The sequence below is a fragment of the Notolepis coatsorum genome, assembly GCF_963971535.1.
Source record: "Notolepis coatsorum genome assembly, chromosome: 2".
Classification (NCBI taxonomy): Eukaryota; Metazoa; Chordata; class Actinopteri; order Aulopiformes; family Paralepididae; genus Notolepis; species Notolepis coatsorum.
The window spans coordinates 149506458-149533235 of NC_140166.1; the positions used below are offsets into that span (position 1 = coordinate 149506458).

Below are 26778 nucleotides of genomic sequence, written 5' to 3' on the forward strand. Positions count from 1 at the left end.
GAGAATAGTTTAGAACAGGAATCGAAATGGAGAATCGGAATCTGAATGGTTCAAATCAAAACAATGCCCAACCCTATAGCCACATGGTTCTTACTGCAGTGTGTCTGTGAGGGCCACTGGGTAGTCCAAGTGCTAATTCAAGGGAATGCGTTTGTGCCAAGAGACCATGTTTATTTATAGGGTCACTTCTGAGGGAGTGCTCTCATTTTGAGCCGCCAGGATTTTGGCCGTTTTACGGGGGAAGGAAGTACAGCGGGTCCTTGGGACTGAATGGTCGCTCGGCCACTGGTGCTAATGTAAACACGACGTGTCAGTATTTAACACCATTCCTCATGATAGTGGATCAGTGTGCCATGTTCACTGCTGTTAGCCAACGGCATGGACATCATTAGAGGATGTACTCTATCCCCCCCCCCTCACAGTGAGCTGTGGTGTTCCACAAGGAAGCATACTAGGACCGCTACTCTTCCTAATTTATGCAAATGACATGTCGTCAGCCTGTGACTGCAACTTGTTCCTGTTTGCGGACGACTCAGCCCTGCTGGTCTCTGACAAGAACAAGTTGCAGGTTGAAAAAACCCTCAGCTCGGAACTAGGCAAAATCTGCATATGGCTCGCTGATAACAAACTATCATTACACATGGGCAAAACAGAGTCCATTCTCTTCGGATCAAATAACAAACTCAGCAAGACCGACGGCTTCTCAGTTGCAGTGGGTGACAATATTGTCACAAGGAAAGACGAAATTACCTACCTGGTTCCATCCTAGAGGCAAATCTTTCCTGTGACAAAATGGCATCCAATGTAATAAAAAAAGTCAACCAACGAACTAGATTCTTGTACCGGATCTCCTCTCTGGTAAACAAGAATACCCTGAAGACTCTGGCAGGAGCACTCATTCAAGGGTACTACGACTATGCGTGCACCTCATGGTACCAAAGCACCTCAAAGGCGCTTAAAACAAAATTACAAACATCACAAAACAAACTGGTCAGACTACTACTTGACCTTACCCCCAGAACCCACCTCACCCCTGCCCACTTTGACAACCTAGGATGGCTTAGAGTAGACGACAGAGTACAGCAACTTGCAATGGGCCTGGTCTACAAGATACACTATACGACTAAGGTACCCATGTACATGTCAAAATACTTCCCAAAGGTCAGTGAATACCACAACCACTACACCAGAGGAAGCTCAACAAATCATGTTAAACCCAGATTCGGCTCAAACAAGGGACTAAACACGTTTCGCAATTATGCCACATCAATGTGGAACGCCCTACCCAAAGCTGTAAAGGAATGTGAATCCCTACCCACATTCAAAACTGCTCTTAAAGAGCACCTACGGGAGGCTGCAATTCGAAACTGGCCACCGTAAATGCCCAAAACCCCCACCACCTCCTAATAGACAGTCTCCTCCCCACCGCATGTACATATTCCCTCCCCGCCGTATGGATATTTCTCTCCCACCCACCCACCCCCTCCTAATGTACAGTCCCCTCCCCATCATATGTATATACTCTGTCAGGATCTAGGGGTAACAGTACTGTATATTTGAATACCGTTTATGTCACAAATGTATCAGTACTAAATACCTATATGTCCCTATGCCATAAATGTCATGTATGTTGTGTATGTCATAAATGTCTATATGAATTGAAAATGGGGGACCCTGATGGAAACAAGACAAACGTCTTTTTCAGGTCTGCATCCCCTTAACAATTGTATGTATTGAGCCGTACTGTATTGTACACATTCTGCAATCTGTTAAATAAAGTTTTCATTCATTCATGCTTTGTTGTCAGTCTACACAAGGACATTGGAATTAGTGTTTTCACATATCCCTCCTAGTTACATACACACAGTCCTCATATCCCTCCTAGTTACATATGTACAGTCCTCCTCATATCCCTCCTAGTTACACATACACACAGTCCTTATATCCCTCCTAGTTACACATACACACAGTCCTTATATCCCTCCTAGTTACACATACTGTACACACAGTCCTCATATCCCTCCTAGTTACACATACACACAGTCCTCATATCCCTCCTAGTTACACATACACAGTCCTCATATCCCTCCTAGTTACACATGCAGTCCTCATATCCCTCCTAGTTACACATACACACAGTCCTCATATCCCTCCTAGTTACACATACACAGTCCTCATATCCCTCCTAGTTACACATACACACAGTCCTCATATCCCTCCTAGTTACACATACACACAGTCCTCATAACCCTCCTAGTGATACATACACACAGTCCTCATATCCCTCCTAGTTACACATACACATTACACACAGTCATCATATTCCTCCTAGTTACACACACAGTCCTCATATCCCTCCTAGTTACACATATACAGTCCTCATATCCCTCCTAGTTACACATACACACAGTCCTCATATCCCTCCTAGTTACACACACAGTCCTCATATTCCTCCTAGTGACACATACACACAGTCCTCATAACCCTCCTAGTTACACATACGCACAGCCCTCATATCCCTCCTAGTTACACATACACACAGTCCTCATATCACTCCTAGTTACACATACACACAGTCCTCATATCCCTCCTAGTTACACATACAGTCCTCATATCCCTCCTAGTTACACATACACACAGTCCTTATATCCCTCCTAGTTACACATACACACAGTCCTCATATCCCTCCTAGTTACACATACACACAGTCCTCATATCCCTCCTAGTTACACATACACACAGTCCTCATATCCCTCCTAGTTACACATACACAGTCCTCATATCCCTCCTAGTTACATATACACACAGTCCTCATATCCCTCCTAGTTACACATACACACAGTCCTCATATCCCTCCTAGTGACACATACACACAGTCCTCATATCCCTCCTAGTTACACATACACATTACACACAGTCATCATATCCCTCCTAGTTACACATACACACAGTCCTCATATCCCTCCTAGTTACATACACACAGTCCTCATATCCCTCCTAGTTACACACACACAGTCCTCATATCCCTCCTAGAGACACATACACAGAGTCCTCATATCCCTCCTAGTTACACATACACACAGTCCTCATATCCCTCCTAGTGACACATACACACAGTCCTCATATCCCTCCTAGTTACACACACACACAGTCCTCATATTCCTCCTAGTTACACACACAGTCCTCATATCCCTCCTAGTTACATACACACAGTTCTCATATCCCTCCTAGTTACATACACACAGTCCTCATATTCCTCCTAGTTACACACACACAGTCCTCATATCCCTCCTACTTACATATGCACAGTCCTGATATCCCTCCTAGTTACACATACACACAGTCCTCATATCCCTCCTAGTTACATACACACAGTCCTCATATCCCTCCTAGTTACACATACACACAGTCCTCATATCTCTACTAGTTACACATATGCAGAGTCCTGATATCCCTCCTAGTTACAAATACACAGTCCTCATATCCCTCCTAGTTACACATACACACAGTCCTGATATCCCTCCTAGTTACACACACACAGTCCTGATATCCCTCCTAGTTACAAATACACAGTCCTCATATCCCTCCTAGTTACACATACACACAGTCCTGATATCCCTCCTAGTTACACACACACAGTCCTCATATCCCTCCTAGTTACACATACACACAGTCCTGATATCCCTCCTAGTTACACACACACAGTCCTCATATCCCTCCTAGTTACACTTACACACAGTCCTCATATCTCTACTAGTTACACCTACACACAGTCCTCATATCCCTCCTAGTTACATACACACAGCCCTCATATCCCTCCTAGTTACACATACACACAGTCCTTATATCCCTCCTAGTTACACATACACACAGTCCTCATATCCCTCCTAGTTACACATACACAGTCCTCATATCCCTCCTAGTTACATACACACAGTCCTCATATCCCTCCTAGTTACACATACACACAGTCATCATATTCCTCCTAGTTACACATACATACAGTCCTTATATCCCTCCATACGCACAGTCCTCATATCCCTCCTAGTTACACATACACACAGTCCTATCCCTCCTCGTTACACATACACACAGTCCTCATATCCCTCCTAGTTACACATACACAGTCCTCATATCCCTCCTAGTTACATACACCAGGGGTGTAAAAGGTACCCAGAAATTATACTTAAGTGAAAGTATGGGTACTGTCTCAAAATCGTACTCAAGTAAAAGTCAGAGTATCTGGCTAAAAACACACTTGAGTAAAAGTTTAAAAGTTTCTACTTTTAAATGTACTTAAGTACGAAAAAGTTTAAACTTTTTTTTAATCCGGGGCAATGAAATGTTCCGTTTTGTCCTCTTCATCCATCGTACTATAGTTTGTGGCCATCTTCTGTAGCTTGTCACTCTGACTGTCTATTCTTCTGATAGCAGGTGTTTAATCAAAGAACCCCGCTTTCTAGTCTTGCACAAGGACCAATCAGCATGGGTATGGGCGGGTTCATTTTCCATTGATCAGGATTTGATTGGCTGTTTTTAAATTAAGCGTGGCCGCAGGATTAATAACGTTAACGTTAGTTCGGCCAGAGAAACAAATATACTAATTAAAATTGTTGGACCTGCAAGATTTGTACTTTGTAGGTCTGCATTTTAAATGTAAAGAGTAAAAAGTATGTTTTTTTTCTCTGAAATGTAATTGAGTAAAAGTACAAGTATACAAACCTAATAATACTTGAGTAAAGTGCAAATCCCCCAAAACAGTACTTAAGTATTTACTCAAGTACTTTACACACCTGGGTAGGTAGGTAGGTAGATAGGTAGGTAGGTAGGTAGATAGGTAGGTAGGTAGGTAGGTAGGTAGGTAGGTAGGTAGGTAGGTAGGTAGGTAGGTAGGTAGGTAGGTAGGTAGGTAGGTAGGTAGGTAGGTAGGTAGGTAGGTAGGTAGGTAGGTAGGTAGGTAGGTAGATAGGTAGGTAGGTAGGTGGTTCAAATACAACATGCAGTTCAGTTGTGGAAGCAGGTGCAAGCAAGAACACATGCACAGTGCATAACCTCCAAGGATTAAAACAGAAATGTCAGTGGATTAACTGAGGTTTGCGTTCACGCGAGATGAGACAGTGACAACACGGACAGCTAATCCGTGTTGTATGCTAACAGATGCATATTATACGATTATGACTATTATATGGATTATAAAGCAATTTGCATCCAGAGAGGCATGGGAGTCATGGCAGAACACTTGTGTTCCAACACTTATGTGTCCAACATCAACATCAACATCAGCTATAGTTTCTGACATTGATGGATCCTCTGACAGTGACAGGTGAATCGTGTGGCAGCACGCAGTCCAAAATGACCCAGTTGGAATGTTACACCGTATTATATAATGCAAGGTTTCAGTTGTCTGTTCTGGGCTTGGGCCTATTGGCTTCACTAAACACATTGCAAACATTCTAGACGAGTCTATTTGAAGAGACTAGAATCATTCTATTTGATTTGTTGCAGGACAGGGATAAGTCAGCTATTTTAAGTTAAAGTGTTATTTTTTTCAAAAATGTTTTAGCTGTGACCAGCAGCTCTATATCTCGCTCTTTTGGTTGGTTGGACCACAAAAGTGTCCCCACCCTCTAGCGGCCATAGTTTTCACCCTAGGAGGCTGGAATTAGGTATGGAGGTCAAGTGTGTGTGTGTGTGTGTGTGTGTGTGTGTGTGTGTGTGTGTGTGTGTGTGTGTGTGTGTGTGTGTGTGTGTGTGTGTTAGTGTGTGTGTGTGTGTGTGTGTGTGTGTGTGTGTGTGTGTGTGTGTGTGTGTGTGTGTGTGTGTGTGTGTGTGTGTGTGTGTGTGTGTGTGTGTGTGTGTGTGTGTGTGTGTGTGTGTGTGTGTGTGTGTGTGTGTGTGTGTGTGTGTGTGTGTGTGTGTGGTGTGTGTGTGTGTGTGTGTTAAGGGTCAGTGGTGTTGTTCGTCAAAAAGTGTTGAACTTCAAGTTCAAGTTCAAGTTTGTTTATTATTTGTCACAACAAAATACAGAATACTTTATGATAAATGCTTGTTTCTGTATGAGCCCATGAGAGTGTGCTACATACAGTAAAAAAAAAGTAAGTAAAAAAATGTTATTAAGAAGTAAGTAAAAAGTAAGTAAGGGAATGTTCAGTCAATATACATATATATACAATATACAATACAGAGTAATTGTGAATATCTCTGTGAATATCTTCGTTATTCTTTTGTTATTTGGAAATGGTTTACAAGGTAACTGCTGTGCACTTTCTATGGTTTTAAGGCTGTCAAATATATCGCGTTAATATCGCGTTAACTCCCGATTCTATTAATGCCACTAATTTTTTTAACTCAAGATTAACTAAAAAAAAAAATTATTATTTTATTTTATTTTTTACTAGGCTTCACTCAGGTGTATTATTGATGCTCTCATTGATACTATGTTTGTTTCTGAAGTGTGTGTGTGTGTGTGTGTGTGTGTGTGTGTGTGTGTGTGTGTGTGTGTGTGTGTGTGTGTGTGTGTGTGTGTGTGTGAGATATATAGAGAGAGGGGGGTGAGAGAGATGAGGAAGGGGCAAAAGAGAAAAAGAGCTGGGAGAGTGTGTGTGTGAGGGAGAGAGGGGGGTGTGTGATTAATCAGCCCTTGTGTGTGTGAATGTAACAAGTTCCTAACGTTTTCTTTCCCCTATTATTTCATGCACACTTTATTCATTGTTTTAAATTATTATTTTCTTTTAAGTTATTTTGTGCATCACTCTGTTTTGAATTTGATGCAAATTTGCAATGCATGACTGCATGAGGGTCATCCTTTTGTGTTAAATGGCTGCACAAAGCAAGCATTTGTTGACTCGCATGTTGATAAGAGTATTAAAACTTGGAACTTGAAAAAGATCTGTTTAAGGTAAAAAACAATACAAAATAAAAATGCGATTAATTTGCGATTAATCGCGAGTTAACTATGGACAATCATGCGATTAATCGAGTTAAATATTTTAATCGTTTGACAGCACTAGTTTTAATATTGGTTTGAACTCACTTTTGTTTGTGTTTTTGACAACCTAAAGTTATTCCTGTTACTAACTTACTGTGAGGATTACGTTGTTTTCTTGCTAGCTTGGTCATTGCAAATTGCTAGCTTGCCTACACATTTAATAAGGTCCTGAGTACCAGCATTTTAAGAGTTTTGTTTGCTTATAGATCCGGAAAGAAGACTTTCATGTGGTTTATGGTTAAGCCCCCTGTTGGAGAGAGAGGACAAGGTACAGGATGTCAAATTATCCTATTTAGTGATATGGGCTGTTTATTTTATATTTGTATTTGTATTTATGTATTTGGCTATGTCACTGTTATTGGAAGCCATTTGTGTCAAGTGTTATGTTAGCTTTATTGAACAATGTGAATGTGGCACTTATGTATATCTAATGTATATCTGTATATATATAATGTATATATCTGAGTATCTTTTCTTTGTCTTTCTTTGTCTTTTCACTTCAGCTCTTACGTTGTGAAATGAAAATAAACATTCATGAAACACCAGTAAAGGAGTCCATCCATCACTCTCCCAGGGATGCTACACATAGTACCATAGTTGATAGTAGTATAGACATATTAGCATAGTAGGTAGTAGTATAGGCATAGTAGTAGATAGTAGTATAGGCATAGTAGCATAGTAGATAGTAGTATAGACATATTCGCATAGTAGGTAGTAGTATAGATATATTAGCATAGTAGTATAGACATATTAACATAGTAGATAGTTGATAGTCGTATATAGATATATTAGCATAGTAGGTAGTAGTATAGACATATTAGCATAGTAGATAGTAGCATAGGCATAGTACATAGTAGTAGTATAGACATATTAGCATAGTAGATAGTAGTATAGACATATTAGCATAGTAGATAGTAGTATAGACATATTAGCATAGTAGATAGTTGATAGTCGTATACAGTAGATATATTAGCATAGTAGATAGTAGTATAGACATAGTACATAGTAGACAGTACTAGGCAAGGGCCTATTGCGTAAGAAGTCTATTTAGAAGAAGTCTGTTTTACAAGACTAGAGGAAGTGTTTTTTTTTTTTTACACTCTAGAATAAGTCTGTCAGGTCAAGGCAGGCAGTGTTTATTATCACTATGGGGGAGAGAGAGAGAGTTCACGCTCATTCAAGAACCCGGTCTACTAACAAATCATAAAAAACTCACTCCAGTGGAGTGGAATACACACCGTCCGCTTCCAGCAGAACCCTCCTCCTCCAGCTCTCTCCCCCCCAACTCTTAACCCTGGCAGTGAACGGCTCCCGCTTCTTAGACCTGACATCTCCATTAAAAACAGTGAGCACGGCGCAGAGATTTAGAGTGCATCCAGGTCAGACCGGAGTACACGCAAGTGGAGCAATGTGGCAGTAATTCACCCGCAGAAACCAGGAAGACTCCCTCAAACCACCGTAGGGTTCCTCGGTGGGCCCCGTCTTTCATACAATCACACAACCGGGGGCCTCGACCTTTCACCCCCCCCTGTTGCTCCGGAGTTGAGGTCAGCGTATGAAATGCAAAGTATAAGGAAAGAGAAAACGTATGTAGATTGTCGTTAGGTATATCCTTTTGTTTTGCTCACGTGAAAGTTCATGGTTTCCTTTGCCCCCGAGGCGCTGCAGGGAGCCAGTCGCTGTGCTTTTTAACATCTGGTGAGGTAACTAACCACAGGTCCTGTCTAGCTGGGACTTATACATGGTAAATGGTGCTAGCTGTGACTTATGGTAATACCATGAAACTGTGATTTATGGTAATAACATGCAACTGTGATTTATGGTAATACCATGAAACTGTGATTTATGGTAATAACATGCAACTGTGATTTATGGTAATAACATGCAACTGTGACTTATGGTAATAACATGAAACTGTGACTTATGGTAATAACATGAAACTGTGACTTATGGTAATAACATGAAACTGTGACATATGGTAATAACATGAAACTGTGACATGAAACTGTGACTTATGGTAATAACATGAAACTGTGACATATGGTAATAACATGAAACTAGTCTAGCTGTGACTTATGGTAATAACAGCTAGTAAAGGGCTACATCTGCTCCTCCCTCCCCATCAACCTGGACCCCCTGCAATTTGCATACCGCCCCAACAGGTCCACGGAGGACGCCATAGCCCATGTGCTGCACACAGCAGCATCACACCTGGACAAGAGGAAGGGGAACTATGTGAGAATGCTATTCATCGACTACAGCTCGGCATTCAATACCATAGTCCCCTCCAAACTCATAGCCAAGCTCAGGGACCTGGGCTTGAACTATGACCTCTGCCAGTGGGTCTTGGACTTCCTGACGGGCAGACCCCAGGTGGTGAGAGCAGGCAACTGCACCTCCTCATCCATCACCCTCAACATAGGGGCCCCCCAGGGCTGTGTTCTGAGTCCCCTCCTCTACTCCCTGTACACACACGACTGTGTGGCTCAGCGGAGTAACAACACAATCATCAAATTTGCTGACGACACAGTAGTGGTGGGCCTGATCTCGACGAGAACGACGAGAGGGCCTACCTGGAAGAGGTCAAGGTCCTGGCGGGATGGTGCCAGGAGAACAGCCTCTCCCTGAACGTCAGCAAAACAAAGGAGATGATTGTGGACTTTAGGAGGTCGGGGGTCAAGGACTACAGCCCCCTCAGCATCGACGGGGCACCGGTTGAGAGAGTGAACAGTTTTAAGTACCTCGGAGCCCACATATCCGAGGACTTGACATGGACCACACACATTGACAGTGTTGTGAAGAAGGCACGACAACGCCTCTACTTCCTCAGGCGCCTAAGGAAGTTCCAAGTCAGTCAGAAGATCCTTAAGAACTTCTACTCATGTACAATAGAGAGCATCCTGACTGGCAACATCACCTCCTGGTTTGGGAATAGCACTGCACAAGACCGAAGCAGACTACAAAGAGTGACACGTTCAGCCGAACGCACAATTGGAGGGGGGCTCCCCACCCTCCAGAACATTTACAACAAGCGGTGCAGGGGTAATGCTAAGAGAATCATCAAGGACTCCAGCCACCCGAACAACTGCCTCTTTGAACTGCTGCGGTCAGGCAAGCGATACCGGAGTCTCAAGGCGAGCACAGAAAGACTCAGAAGAAGCTTCTATCCCCAGGCCATCAGGCTGCTCAACGAACAATAAACACTATGCAACAACCATCAAATGCACACAGCACACACATCCACACGCACACACTCACTTTAAACAAACAACACACTGCAGCACCCACTCTCCACACTTTAGATCACCTAAACACACTTTATATTTATTGATAAAGGATTTGCACTACAACTCGTACACCTTACTGTAAATTGTACCTAAATTGTACCTCATCCCATTTCTGCTTTGCACTATATAGTACATTGTATATTAGTACACTGCATAGTATATTGTATATTATATGGTAACTCAGTTACTTCTATTCTGCATCGGACATTGTACATGTCTATACTGAACACTGTGACCTCATTTTTTACTTCTAATTTACATGCTATACTATTTTATTTCATACTTATCTTGTCTAGCACAGTCTCTGGAGCGTAACAGTAAAAAGCATTTTGTATAAAAGTATTCTGTACTTCTGTATGACAACTATTAAAGAAACTTGAAACTTGAAACTTGAAACATGAAACTAGTCTAGCTGTGACTTATGGTAATAACATGAAACTGTGACTTATGGTAATAACATGAAACTGTGACATATGGTAATAACATGAAACTGTGACTTGTGGTAATAACATGAAACTGTGACTTGTGGTAATAACATGAAACTGTGACTTGTGGTAATAACATGAAACTGTGACTTGTGGTAATAACATGAAACTGTGACTTGTGGTAATAACATGACACTTGACTGATTAGGTGATGCGATGGGGTGAACAGGTATCATGAATGGGCCCGACTAGACATCGCTAGATAACAATCAGTCCAAAAGGGAAAACGATCCCAAGCCTTGCCAGCTCGTTTAATTATCCTGGGGAGTTTTAGTAGTTTGTGGTAGTTGTAGTTTTTATTTAACTATTTTACTTTTAGTTTTCTCGTTTCTCGAATGCAGCCGGTGAATATATTATTTGGAATGAATGTTCTATATTTATATATTTTTTTTGCTTCAATTAACATTTTGAATGAATTGAAAATGATGATTTAATGTATCTTATTTTTCTTGTATCACTGTATGACAGATGATAATGAGTGCTTCCCCCATTTAGTCGTCTCCTGTTGATTTATGCGTGGTAATTAACTTTGCATATTCTACCGTGGCTTTTGGTTTTTGGTCGGGTTGTCATTATAAATCTTGTCCCACGTTCTACATGTGTGGCACATGAACTTGAGGGCCATTTCTTACTTTAATTTATGACACTGGAATTTATTTAGTATTTATTTATATAATTTTTTGTTATTGAAACAGCCACCATAACCAACGTTATGGAAAATGTGCTTACTGTCTTCTCCAGAGTCAGACAAGAAGATAGATACCAATTTCCTCTCTGTGTGCGTTCAGTAGAAAGCTATCCGCTTGCAAGCTAGCCTACCTTCTGTAGTGTGGTAGTGAAATGTTAAACTTCTGTAGTGTGGTAGTGAACGTCTTAACCTTCTGTAGTGTGGTAGTGAAAGTGTTAAAGGAACATGCCAACTTTTTGGAAAATTTGCTTATTTGCCATCTACCTTGGAGTTAGACAAGCAGATACATACCCTTTTCTTCTCTGTGCATGCATTAGGGTTAGGGAACAGCCGCACCGTTAGCCTAGCTTAGCATCATTCACTGGAAGACGGTGTGCCAGTGTAGCCTAGTTCCCAACAGTCACGAAATACACTCCAAATACAACTCCAAAACGTTCCTGTAAACATGTTGTGACCTGTGTATTTAAAAGGCCCGTTTTTCAAAAAACAACAGGGCTTTTGAGGTGATGAAATCACTACACCCAGGCAGCAGTGGTTCGGCAAAAAAAAATGCTATCGTATATATCTGCTTAGAAAACGAAAATCTAAAAAAAAAATCTCCACGTGGTAAATACATGTTTACAGGAACGTTTTGGAGTTGTATTTGGAGTGTATTTCGTGACTGTTGGGAACTACACTAGGCTACACTGGCACACCTACTTCCAGTGAATGCCGCTAAGCTAGGCTAACGGTACGGCTGTTCCCTAAGCCTAATGCATGCACAGAGAAGAAAAGCGTATGTATCTGCTTGTCTAACTCCAAGGTAGATGGCAAATAATCTAATTTCCCTAAAGGTTGGCGTGTTCCTTTAAGCTGTTAAGCAGACAGTGGTGGCAGAAGAAGTCCCCGCTCTAGTCCACTAGCCGAGGGGCCGCAGTGATGCTAACCAAGCTGGAAAGAGCCCCGTATTTCTGCGTGACCAGCGCTTTGTGTTTTGCGATGGTAACCGCGACTTCCCCTCCTGATTTGACGGTGCGTGTGTCCGTCCGCAGGGTCCCGGTAAGGCCGGTACGCACCGCGCCCTGGACTGCGGCTGCGGGATCGGACGCGTGACAAAGGGCGTCCTGCTGCCGGTGTTCGAGGTCATGGAGATGGTGGACATGATGGAGCACTTCCTGACCCACGCGCACGAGGAGTACCTGGGAGAGGACGCCGACCGCATCGAGACCTACTTCTGCTACAACCTGCAGGAGTTCACGCCCCCGTCCAAGAAGTACGACGTCATCTGGATGCAGTGGGTCGCATGTGAGTCCGACCGACGCGCAACACAAGTGTGTGTGCATAGCTGTAGTGTAGTGTGTGAATGGTAAATGGAATTTATCCAAAATGTATCCTCCTTTCCTCTTGTTTCCGCCCCCTCTCTCATCTCCTCACCTCCACCCTTCTTCCCCTCCTTTCGTCCTCCTTTCACTCCTCTTTGTCCTTCACCTCCTCCCCCCACGTCTCCTCTATCTTTTACCCTTTATTTATTAGATTTATTTAGCCTTTATTTAACCAGGTTTGTCCCAATTTAGATGCAGGATCTCTTTTAGAAGGGAGGCCTGGCCAAGAATAGCAGCAACACAAAGTTTCAAAATAAACACATAGACATTACAGATCAAAGTTACGTTACAAAATGGTCAGATAAAACATTTGCACACAGAAAACCTGGTTACAATAGGCTTCACCATAGCCTTAAATACATTCAGTGTTACCAAGTTTGAATCTTCAGATCGGACTGGAGGTTGTTCCATGATGCCTTAGGTGCGGCTAAAAGCTTTCCCATTTCTGTTCGGACTTTGGGAGTGCAGAAAATCCTTCGATTCCCCTCTTGTCCTCTTCCCAAACTCTTTTGTCTCTTCTCCGCCTTGCCTCTCCTTTTCTGTGTAGTGTGTGCATAGCTGTGTGTGAATGGTAAATGGATTTTTATCCAAAATGCTTTACAATGTATGCCTTACATTCACTCACCGACGGTAGAGGTGACCATGCAACCTGCTGTTCGGGAGAAGTTAGGGGTTAATAAGGACACTTTCACACGCTGCTGGGAGGAGCCTGGGATTGAACGAACAACCTTCTGATTACCAGACATCCGCTCTACCTCCTGAACCACCACTGCAGTCTCTCTATCAATGTGTGTGTGTGTGTGTGTGTGTGTGTGTGTGTGTGTGTGTGTGTGTGTGTGTGTGTGTGTGTACAGCGTGCATGTGTGGGAGAGGGAGCTTGAGATAGAGACACAGCACGCACAGCATGTATCTGACGGTGTGTGTGTGTGGGCGTGGGCGTGGGCGTGTGCGTGTGTGTGTGTGTGTGTGTGTGTGTGTGTGTGTGTGTGTGTATGTGTGTGTGTGTGTGTGTGTGTGTGTGTGTGTGTGTGTGTGTGTGTGTGTGTGTGTGTGTGTGTGTGTGTGTGTGTGTGTGTGTGTGTGTGTGTGTGTGTGTGTGTTTGTGTGTGTGTGTGTGTGTCCACCTCAGACTGCCTGCAGGTGGCCAACCATAATGCCAAGTGGTCCAAGGACTCATATATATATATTATGTAAGGGATAATGTATAGCTACGAGGTCATTGTCGCAAAATAATTGACCGACACGGAGTTTAAAATACCGAGGCGCCTCTGCGAGGTGTTTTAAACGTCAGTGAAGGTCAATTATTTTGCGATGATGACCGAGTATAGCTATACATTATCCCGCTTATTACATGGCTAACTTACTAACAATATACCTAATTCATTTTACAAAATCGACAAGACGAGATCAAATGCAGACGCAGTTGTTCTGTGGCTCTGTCAGCCCAAATAAAGTGATTATTATTATCGCGGGCAGGTAATAATTCACCGCTGTCAGGGGCTATTGACCAATCACAATCAAGCATTTCGGCGAATGTTAAAACGCCATGTAATAAATATATATAATATATATACACAAGGACTCATATACATATATATAGTGCTAGGCCCACCTCAGACTGCCTGCCAGTGGCCAACCCTAATACAAACTCCACAGTCCTATTTCAGGAGGGACTGGCATTGACTTCTGAGATGAATAGGTACTCAGTGGCAGGGTATTTGAGGTGGTGGGGTTTTGTTTGGGTTCCATGGCCTGCTTGTTTGCCTGCTTCTCCTCCCTCTCCTCCTCCTCCTCCTCCATCCCTCCTACCACGCATCCTCCTCTTCGTGCGGCCCTCTATACCTCCTCTTCTTCCTCCTTTCCTCTTGTTTCCTTCCCCCCTCTCTCATCTCCTCACCTCCTCCCTCCTTCCCCTCCTCATTTTGTCCTCCTTTTACTCCTTTGTCCTTCACGTCTCCTGTCTCCTCCCCTCTCGTCCTCTTCCCAATCGTATCTTCTCCTCCTTGCCTTCACCTTTTCTCCTCCCTCCCTCTCTCCCTCCCTCCCTCCCTCCCTCCTCCTCCTTTCTCCTCCTGTCAGGCCGACACACCCTGCACTCCCTGAATGGACCCTGTCAACCTCTCTAACCACTGTTTAGCATACTGCAAAGGGTACTGAGAATCCATGCATTCATTTCTCCAGACCTGCCACTTTGCATGGAGTCCATCTTTCCATTGCACTTAGCCTCCTTAAACACATGTGAAACGTACACTGACACATCCAAGAGCCCGGCTTGCCAACCAACCAGAGAAATGCTCTCTCTCTCTGCTCTATTTCCTAAGATCATTTCCGTGCCAATTCTCACTTATTAGATACTATGGTGGACAAAGACGTGGCGTGAGGGAGAGAAGGATGACTGGCAGACCAAAGCTCGCATCTTGGATTTTAACACATCATGGGAACGTGAACTGTATACACCTTGGGGCTAGATTCTGGTTCCGCACCGCAGCACAAAGCCCTGAATCAAAACATAGTGAGGTTCTGCCGCAGACCTGGTGTTATCACTGACCTGGTGTTATCACTGACCTGGTGTTATCACTGAAGGACCTGGTGTTATCACTGACCTGGTGTTATCACTGAAGGACCTGGTGTTATCACTGACCTGGTGTTATCACTGACCTGGTGTTATCACTGAAGGACCTGGTGTTATGACTGACCTGGTGTTATCACTGACCTGGTGTTATCACTGACCTGGTGTTATCACTGACCTGGTGTTATCACTGAAGGACCTGGTGTTATCACTGAAGGACCTGGTGTTATCACTGAAGGACCTGGTGTTATCACTGACCTGGTGTTATCACTGACCTGGTGTTATCACTGAAGGACCTGGTGTTATCACTGACCTGGTGTTATCACTGACCTGGTGTTATCACTGACCTGGTGTTATCACTGACCTGGTGTTATCACTGAAGGACCTGGTGTTATCACTGACCTGGTGTTATCACTGACCTGGTGTTATCACTGACCTGGTGTTATCACTGAAGGACCTGGTGTTATCACTGACCTGGTGTTATCACTGAAGGACCTGGTGTTATCACTGACCTGGTGTTATCACTGAAGGACCTGGTGTTATCACTGACCTGGTGTTATCACTGACCTGGTGTTATCACTGACCTGGTGTTATCACTGAAGGACCTGGTGTTATCACTGACCTGGTGTTATCACTGAAGGACCTGGTGTTATCACTGAAGGACCTGGTGTTATCACTGAAGGACCTGGTGTTATCACTGAAGGACCTGGTGTTATCACTGAAGGACCTGGTGTTATCACTGACCTGGTGTTATCACTGACCTGGTGTTATCACTGAAGGACCTGGTGTTATCACTGACCTGGTGTTATCACTGAAGGACCTGGTGTTATCACTGACCTGGTGTTATCACTGAAGGACCTGGTGTTATCACTGACCTGGTGTTATCACTGAAGGACCTGGTGTGATCACTGAAGAGCAGCAGTGTTCCTGCCTTCGCCCCGCGGACCTGGTGTTACGCTGTGAATGCTGCACGCTTGTCATGGACCGGCGCTGCATTGTTCAGTTTATTGTTTATTGTTTATTAGCAAAGGATCCCCACTAGCTGACGCCAAGACGTCAACTAGTCTTCCTGGGGTCCGAGACAACATTAAAACATTACAACTAGGGATGCTCGATATTGGCTTTTTTACCGATACCGATATACCGATATTGTCCAACTCTTAATTTCTGATACCGATATCAACCGATACCGATATGTGCAGGGTCCCCCCCCCCCCCCAAAAAATGGAATTATTTCAGGTAATTAACATTACATATCTCTTGTTGTGGAATTAACACAACATTATGCATACTTTTGACAATAAATAAAATCAGAATTTGTTCTTACTTGCTTGCCTGGGTAAATAAAGGTTATAGAAATGTAAAAAAAATTATAATAATAATAATTGAAAACCGATACCGATATTTTCCAATATCACATTTTAATGCCGATATCGGCCGATAATATCGGACATCCCTAATTACAACACATACAGTACAATTAAAACATAATACAATTAAAAACATAGCAAGACGTACCAACCGAGGAAACACAACAACATTAACACACAAACAAATTATATCTAAATATAAACAAATATATAAAAATCTAAGGTAACATAACATATTGCATTACCCAACATTATCAATATTGGTTCACATGTAAGATTTCTTGTCTTGTCTGGTGCTGAGACTTAATAATAATAATAATAGTGACTGTTTTTAAACAGATGGACTTTCTTTGACTCGAGGCCGTGAACCTCGTGAGACGGTTCCTCCAGGTTGATGTCCTCGTGTTCCGTCGGAGAACCTGAGCCGCCACGGGCATCTCTCTCTGTAGACACATCATCCAGGGTTCTCTCTCACTGTAGACACATCATCCAGGGTTCTCTCTCACTGTAGACACATCATCCAGGGTTCTCTCTCACTGGAGACACATCATCCAGGGTTCTCTCTCACTGTAGACACATCATCCAGGGTTCTCTCTCACTGTAGACACATCATCCAGGGTTCTCTCTCACTGGAGACACATCCAGGGTTCTCTCTCTCTCTGTAGACACATCATCCAGGTTCTCTCTCACTGTAGACACATCATCCAGGGTTCTCTCTCTCACTGTAGACACATCATCCAGGGTTCTCTCTCTCACTGTAGACACATCATCCAGGGTTCTCTCTCTCACTGTAGACACATCATCCAGGGTTCTCTCTCTCACTGTAGACACATCATCCAGGGTTCTCTCTCTCACTGTAGACACATCATCCAGGGTTCTCTCTCACTGTAGACACATCCAGGGTTCTCTCTCTCACTGTAGACACATCATCCAGGGTTCTCTCTCACTGTAGACACATCATCCAGGGTTCTCTCTCTCACTGTAGACACATCATCCAGGGTTCTCTCTCTCACTGTAGACACATCATCCAGGGTTCTCTCTCACTGTAGACACATCATCCAGGGTTCTCTCTCTCACTGTAGACACATCATCCAGGGTTCTCTCTCACTGTAGACACATCCAGGGTTCTCTCTCTCACTGTAGACACATCATCCAGGTTCTCTCTCACTGTAGACACATCATCCAGGGTTCTCTCTCACTGTAGACACATCATCCAGGTTCTCTCTCACTGGAGACACATCATCCAGGGTTCTCTCTCTCTGTAGACACATCATCCAGGTTCTCTCTCACTGTAGACACATCATCCAGGGTTCTCTCTCACTGTAGACACATCATCCACGGTTCTCTCTCACTGTAGACACATCATCCAGGGTTCTCTCTCACTGTAGACACATCATCCAGGGTTCTCTCTCACTGTAGACACATCATCCAGGGTTCTCTCTCTCACTGTAGACACATCATCCAGGGTTCTCTCTCACTGGAGACACATCCAGGGTTCTCTCTCACTGTAGACACATCATCCAGGGTTCTCTCTCACTGGAGACACATCCAGGGTTCTCTCTCACTGTAGACACATCATCCAGGGTTCTCTCTCACTGTAGACACATCATCCAGGGTTCTCTCTCACTGTAGACACATCATCCAGGTTCGCTCTCACTGTAGACACATCATCCAGGGTTCTCTCTCACTGTAGACACATCATCCAGGGTTCTCTCTCACTGTAGACACATCATCCAGGTTCTCTCTCACTGTAGACACATCATCCAGGGTTCTCTCTCACTGTAGACACATCATCCAGGGTTCTCTCCCACTGTAAACACATCATCCAGGGTTCTCTCTCACTGTAGACACATCATCCAGGGTTCTCTCTCACTGTAGACACATCATCCAGGGTTCGCTCTCACTGTAGACACATCATCCAGGGTTCTCTCTCACTGTAGACACATCATCCAGGGTTCTCTCTCACTGTAGACACATCATCCAGGTTCTCTCTCTCTGTAGACACATCATCCAGGTTCTCTCTCACTGGAGACACATCATCCAGGGTTCTCTCTCACTGTAGACACATCATCCAGGGTTCTCTCTCACTGTAGACACATCCAGGTTCTCTCTCACTGTAGACACATCATCCAGGGTTCTCTCTCACTGTAGACACATCATCCAGGGTTCTCTCTCTCACTGTAGACACATCATCCACGGTTCTCTCTCACTGTAGACACATCATCCAGGGTTCTCTCTCTCACTGTAGACACATCATCCACGGTTCTCTCTCACTGTAGACACATCATCCAGGGTTCTCTCTCACTGTAGACACATCATCCAGGTTTCAGTTGAACATAAACACGACGGACATAAACTGAACTGGAGACACCAAACTAATGATACATTTATCCAGGGCCGTTTCTAGCTTTTTGGGGGCCCTCTACGAAATGTTGTTTGGGGGCCCCTATTTTGTGAAACTATGGTGGGGGGATTCCAAACCCTTTAAGATGGGCATGCATTTAACATTTAAAATGCATCAATCTGGTGCACTTTACGAGGAAAAGAGACTAGATCCGTGAAAAAAACGTATTGTCTTTTTTCTCACAAATTCAATCAAACATCTCAAGTTGACCCCAGCTATGACAGAAAATTATAATAAATAGGAAACACTGGGGCTCCCCTACATCAAGAAACTCCTGAAAACATATAGGATTTACAGAATCTGCATTATAACATTTCCCAAATGCACATAAATGAGACAGATACTGAATTTTCCTTACATTTCTGACTTACAATATTGAAATTTAAATGGAACTATTTAAGATAAAGTTAAAGTTAAATAAAGTTTGAAAATGCAACTACATTTTTGTCAGTAAGCTACTTATGTATTTAAAAAAAATTATTATAAAGAAACGCCCAGCAGTAGCCTATCGGTAAAAAAATTTAAGCTGATGATTTGTTACATCCCTACAGGATATATATATACAGTATACAGTGTATTGTGTGAATAAAAACATTTTAAAATGCTAATTATAATATTTTTCAATGGCGATTCCGGCTCCTCCTTGAGCAAGACACCTTAACCCCTCTCTGCTCCCGATGAGCAGGTCGGCACCTCGCACAGTCACCTCCGCCACTGATGTGTGAGTGAACGGTTGAATGTGAGGCATAAGTGGGAAAGCACTTTGAAGAACAGTGCTATATAATCCCTCTTAACCCTCCCAGGCCCAGTTAGAAAATTCCTGAACTTGAACGTCGGTTTGTGATAAATTATTAGTTACTGGGTATGTCAAAGTACCTCATATCTGGTACCATTTTGAAGCTAACAACTAGGGCTTTCCAATGTTATAAAATATGTGTATGATTATCATCATTATTATTGTTATTCTTCTTCATATGTACAGCACATCTTTTGAGTTGAACTTGAACTTGAACAAACAAAATGATTTTCAAGCACTTTACTTACTTGGGATTAGAAAAATGAGAGTGTATGATATTTAGCCAATGTTGTGGGCAATATAGAACAGCTGATTAGAAATAGCATCTATTATTCAAAAGTTATGAATGAATGAATGAACTAAAAATAAAACATTTAAATCTTCATCCAGGAATTTTCTACACTGCATTTCGGACTACAAGAGATAAACGCAGTCCGTTTACCATTTACCATCCTCATCAGACCCCCGTCTCTCTGTCCTCTTGTCCCCCCCGCCACAGGCCACCTGACGGATAAGGACCTGATGAACTTCCTGTCCCGCTGCAAGAAGAGCCTGCGTCCCAACGGGGTGATCATCATGAAGGACAACATGGCGCGGCAGGGCTGCAAGCTGGACGCTGTGGACAGCAGCATCTCCAGGCACCTGGACATCATGAAGGACATCATCAAGAAAGCCGGCCTGGAGGTCCTGGCCGTGGAGAAGCAGGAGGGCTTCCCCGAGGTCATCGTGCCCGTCTGGATGGTCGCCATGAACTAGGGTTTCCCAAGGGTTGCCTGTCCTTGACCCCCAGAATGATGACCGTTGGGCCCCTAAGAATTACTTTTGTCTTTTATTTCCCTTTTCAGGCTAATTGACTTGATTAACAAGTGACCCATCTCAAACCCCGCCCTCTTTTCCACGATCCTCCAATCACAACTGTTTCTCCCCTCGCCTCGGACAAAAGAGGGCAGGGTTTGAGATCGGTCAATCGGAGGAGGGCTTTAGACTTCAGATGTTCATTATTTCACATAGAAAAGCCTCTATACCAAAGATGATGGACATGATAATTGATTTGGATATCTTTTTGCGCCCCAACCCGCCAGAAAAAAAACTTTTTATTTAAATTGTTTAAATCCCCAACATTGATGTAAGGGATAATGTATAGCTACGAGGTCATTGTCGCAAAATAATTGACCGACACGGAGTTTAAAATACCGAGCCGCCTCGGCGAGGTGTTTTAAACGTCAGTGAAGGTCAATTATTTTGCGACAATGATCGAGTATAGCTATACATTATCCCGCTTATTACATGGCTAACTTACTAACAATATACCTAATTCATTTTACATCGACTCGCAACACTGGTTCTGGGCTTCTGGCTCCGCTCGTCGCTCCGCCCCCTGTCATCGCCGGCAGCTTCCCCGGCAGCACTGATGTCAGTGGGCTTGATTGCGAACAGCTGCGCACAGCGGTCATTATTGTGGGCTTGATTGCGAACAGCTGCGCACAGCGGTCATTATTGTCCCACAGCGGTCATTATTGTCTGATAACTGACCTCTGACGCGCGCTATTGACCAATCACAAGCAAGCCTTTCGGCGAATGTGAAAACGCCATGTAATAAGTTATGATAATCATCATGAATTAGAAACAGCACTTACGTTTTTCATGAACTGACCACATTGGTAATAGGACTTAGAGCGTCAGAGGACAAACTAATTCAATAGCTGCCAAAGCACCTGGTTTCTAGAATAGAGAAAGAAGATCTACAGTGGATTGTAGAAATTGACAAAGAAGCCCAAAACGAGCCACCATCTGGTGATACTTTCAAGCTCCTGACACTAGCCGTGAATGTAAATGTTAGTTATATTATTGCATCGTTTGTTATTAATATTGCACGGTCAAAGTAAGCTACACCACTAAGGCCTATTGAAGGACAAGTGTCATTGATCCGTGAATAACACCATGATATATATTATAAACGCATGCCGATATAATTTTATGTTTTATTACATGTTTATTAATTATAGTGTGCAACACTTAGAGTATGACTTCACTGCACATAATACATTGCATGGGTAACGTCACGTTGGATTTACGGTACGTGAAACGGCCAAATTAGTGCCGTATGTTTTGAATAAAGTTTTTTTTTTGTGCATCGGTTCTCCATGTAATGAGAGGATAATAATGGTTATTTTCAACGATGGATCCTCCTTGAGCTCTTCTGACTGCAATTCAATCCAACGGGGGGGCGACCGCACAGCGGTCTTAAAAGAAAAGATGTCCTCGAGAGCAAAAGTGGACAAATATTTCGTAGCTTTTTTTTCTTCTTCCGAATCTTCTGCATCAGTGTTTTATTGCCAAGAAAACGTCGCAGACAAAAGGGTTGGGGGTTTGGCGCCGGCTCACACGAAGAGGACAAAAACAACACATCTAGAACCATATGAAAATAAAAATTTGAAATGATGAAGAAAAAACGTAATTGAATGGAGTGGAAGCGTATCTACAGAGGACCGATGTGTAAACGCAGTGGGGAGAAATCTTTTCAGAAATAGCATCCGAGAGCAGGGGCAGACTGAAGCTGTTTGAAGGCCCGGGGGCGAAAAAGATAAACAGGGCACCTACTGCAGGACACGGGCCCCATCATGTTGGTTGTTTTCATGCTATTATGTTCTAGGTTAATTTGCATCTTACATTTGACCAAAAGCTGGACAAGTATTAAAATACTTAACATGGGGTGGCAAACGTAACATCAACTAATGCTGTGAGCATTAGTCAGCGCACTGATCCCAATCCAGCTGCACGTCAAGGTGAGGTTGTATTGAAGGCCAGGCCACTCAACTCTGCCTACAATTGTAAAATTAAAAATTAAAAAAATATTTAACTGTTACATTCACCCACACAAGGACTGAGGACTCGCACCCCCCGCCCCCCCCCCCTCTCTCTCTCACACACACACACACACACACACACACACACACACACACACACACACACACACACACACACACACACACACACACACACACACACACACACACACACACACACACACACACACACACACACACACACACACACACACACACACACACTCCCAGATCTTTCTCTTTTTCCCCTTCCTCATCTCTCACCCCCCCCCCTCTCTCTCGCTCTCGCTCTCTCTCTCTCTCACGCTCTCTCTCTCTCTCTCTCTCTCTCTCTCTCTCTCTCTCTCTCTCTCTCTCTCTCTCTCTCTCTCTCTCTCTCTCTCTCTCTCTCTCTCTCTCTCTCTCTCTCTCTCTCTCTCTCTCACACACACACACACACACTTTGAGTCAGAAACAAACATAGTATCAATGAGAGTATCAATAATACACCTGAGTGAAGTCTAGTAAAAAAATAAAAAATAATTATAAAAAAAATAACGCGTTAATAACGCATAAAGCTTTTCAGCCTTAAAAAGTTACGTTTGGCCACTTTAAGTCATTGAACGTAGAGAGAGAGCGAGAGCAAAGTTAATAACGCGTTAACTTTGACAGCCTTAGTAATAATCTTTATTTAAGATTATTATTGGCCCCCCCGTCCGCTGTACAGAATATTTAGCTTAACTAACTGACAATATGAACATTTTCACTCTGAAAGGACATAGTTTGTGTTTTTTTGCCCCCTTGGATTGAATTGACCACATTAACACGGCCATTTTGCTCTTATGGCATGCTCAGGTTGGGTTCCTTTCCACCCTGGTCTTCCACAGGAGCACCCAGGAAAATAACTCACTCACTGTGCGGTCACGATGTCACATGATAGAAACACAGAGTAATTTAACCCTTTCACTACCACACTACAGAAGGTTAACCCTTCACTACCACACTACAGTCACTACCACTTAACCGTCTGCAGTGTGGTAGTGAAAGGGTTAACCTTCTGTAGTGTGGCAGTGAAAGGGTTAACCCTTTGTCTGGCAGTGAAAGGGTGAACCTTCTGTATTGTCGCAGTGAAAGGGTTAACCATTTGGTACTGTAGTGTGGTAGTGAAAGTGTTAAAGGTGCTATAGATAACATGTTTATGTAGACTACTCATTTAAAAAATACATCCACAGAGCTTTTAGAAAGGTGTGGAATAAAAGTATTGCTTTTCCCCCAAAAAAAGATTATTGATGAATGAATTTATCATAAAAAAGGTCAAATGTATGTTGTTGTTTACATGTTGCCTGCATGTATCCCCTCCCTACTTCCCATTTCCCCCCACATGCAATGCACCTGTTTGGATAAATTACATGCTGGTGCTCTAGTCCGACATCTAGTGGCTGAATGTTATCTATTGCACCTTTAAGGACCCATTTGTATTTTTTTAACACCATTACCGCACTTTTTTTTCTTTTTTTTTTCTTACATTCACTAAGTGTAAAACCTCACACTCATTATCTTCAGCCGTATGTATATATTAAATGTTTTTAATGTAAGAATGTGTTTTATATCTTTTGCCTGTAATATTGCAGTGTCGTAGACATAGCTTATCTTTTTTTACATTCACTTGTTGTACTGTTCTTTCCAACTGAAAGTAGCGTTAGACAGTTGATAGGGTCTGTGCACGCCGCTTTACCCGCTGTAGCCAATTATTCTGTAAACAAAAAGTTCAATAAAAAAGATTGGAGCAATTACTGTACAACGCAATTTTGTGCATAATATATTTGCTTACATTGAATTCAACCGAAAGAGTTTAACTACGAGAGGAGAAGAAAAAACAACTCTTGGCGTTTGTCCTCCGACCGTAGGGCTCGCCAACTCGGAAAAAAAGAGAACGTCTCAGTTGTAATTGCAAAACTCGGTGAGCATATGGATGTAGTTTTACCCGTTTCTTTTTTTTTCTGTTGAACTGTACTTTCAGAGATGATGTTTTCCCGTGTTCCAAACAAAGGCTAATAGGATTAGAGACGGGTAATCACCGTCGGCCATTATTACAATCAAGCCTGGAACGTAAATACAGCCCCCCATTTCCTCTCCACAGGTTCCGCTACAGTAGGGTCCATCCTCGTCCTAGACGTCCACGGCGGGGAAGGAAAAAAACAAAACAAAACACACACAAAAAAAACCAGGAGATAATTGAGATCCTCCCAAACGGTTATGATAATTCCTCCTAAGTATTTTTCTCCCTCCCCTGCCTTCAGACTAACAGTAGAAGCGGCACATTGTTTAGGTTAATGACTTTCAGCTGGAGACCCCTGAGGTTGACGGTTGGGGGGGGGGGGGGTGATTATTTCCTGGTTTTGACGGACAGTGCCTGCTTTCATATCTCACCCTGGCTCCGTTTCAGGCGCTGTCAGATGTTGTCTGCATAAAACACATCCAGGAGTCGCCTCAAATATTCGGCGTATTGCGTGCGTAAAAGCCGGGGCCGGGGCGGGAGCGTCGAGGGCCCGGGGTCCGAGGGCAGTTGTTCCTCCGCCGGGCGCCCTCTCTCGTATGAAAGGGTAGTTTGTCAACGAGCCGCCCCTCCCCCCCCCCGAGCACAGAATCATCAAAGCGGTGAAGCGCCGTGGCGTGAGATGATCGGCGTGGCGTGTTTCTCTCGTCAGAGCGACCCGTTTCCGAGATGTGAATAGACCGTCCACATTTTCCACATCCTGTATGAATTAAAGATCAAAATGCCCCAAAGTTAAACTTGTAGGTATTTTTTTTCTCTCTCTCTCTCTCTCTCTCTCGCTCTCTCTCTCTCTCTCTCTCCCTCGGCAAATAGCAGCCAAATGTGCTGTCACCTTTTCAGGAGTGGTTAGCGTCGCTGACAGTCAAGCCTATCATTTCTAATACTTCTCAATGTCCTCCGCTGCGGCCCGGCAGCAGTTTGAATACATTAGCTGAACTAACACTAATTTGTCCAGTCACGTCAGCAGAGGCAGGGCTTTGGGCCAGGATCCAGAGTGAGTATATCTTACATAGTGAACACAGACAGGAGAGAGAGAGAGAGAGAGAGAGAGAGAGAGAGAGAGAGAGAGAGAGAGAGAGAGAGAGAGAACATTGGACAGAGGGGTATGTGGCGGTGACCAACATGATGTTAAGGGCAGGCGTGATTACCTTGACATGCAAAACTGCAGGGAACAATAGCAGTCAAAAGCCGGGACGTCAAAATACGGATGATGACAAATGTGAAACTGGAAGAAAAAAGATGTATCCCCCTCCAGGAATGGAAAGCAACCAAGTACATTCACTCAAGCACTTTACTTATGTGCAGGGGTGTAAAAAGTACCCAGAAATTATACTTAAGTGAAAGTATGGGTACCGTCTCAAAATCGTACTCAAGTAAAAGTCAGAGTATCTGGCTAAAAACACACTTGAGTAAAAGTCAAAAAGTTTCTACTTTTAAATGTACTTAAGTACTAAAAAGTAAAAGTAAAAACCTTTTTTCTGAGTGTCTATTCTTCTGATAGCAGGTGTTTAATCAAAGATCCCCGCTTTCTAGTCTTGCACAAGGACCAATCAGCATGGGTATGGGCGGGTTCATTTTCCATTGATGGGGATTTGATTGGCTGTTTTTAAATAAAATGGTTGGACCTGTGAGATTTGTACTTTTGTACTTTGTAGGTCTGCAAGGAGTAAAAAGTATGTTTTTTTTCTCTGAAATGTAGTTGAGTAAAAGTACAAGTATACAAACCTAATAATAATCGAATAAAGTACAAATCCCCCAAAACAGTACTTAAGTATTGTAACGAAGTACAATCACTCAAGTACTTTACACACCCCTGGTTTTAAGGTACTAACCTGCACTATGGAACTTTTTCATGTAAAAAATATTAATAAAAATAAGAAATTATAAAAAATATTGCTTCTTAGGCTGAACAAGATTTAGGATTTAGTATGAAAAACAGTATGATTGTA

The 26778-nt window shown here is 43.1% G+C and overlaps 1 protein-coding gene across 1 annotated transcript in view; it reads left to right on the forward strand.

Annotated features, from left to right (window-relative positions):
• Positions 1 to 20704, forward strand: part of ntmt2 (N-terminal Xaa-Pro-Lys N-methyltransferase) — a gene marked incomplete at both ends in the record, with an annotated part of 62580 nt that extends 41876 nt beyond the window's left edge. Inside the window, 2 exons of the mRNA XM_084308346.1 lie at positions 12480 to 12732; positions 20448 to 20704. Coding sequence (XP_084164472.1) covers positions 12480 to 12732; positions 20448 to 20704 — 510 coding nt within the window. The remainder of the gene's footprint in view (positions 1 to 12479; positions 12733 to 20447) is intronic.
• Positions 20705 to 26778: the final 6074 nt, after the last annotated feature.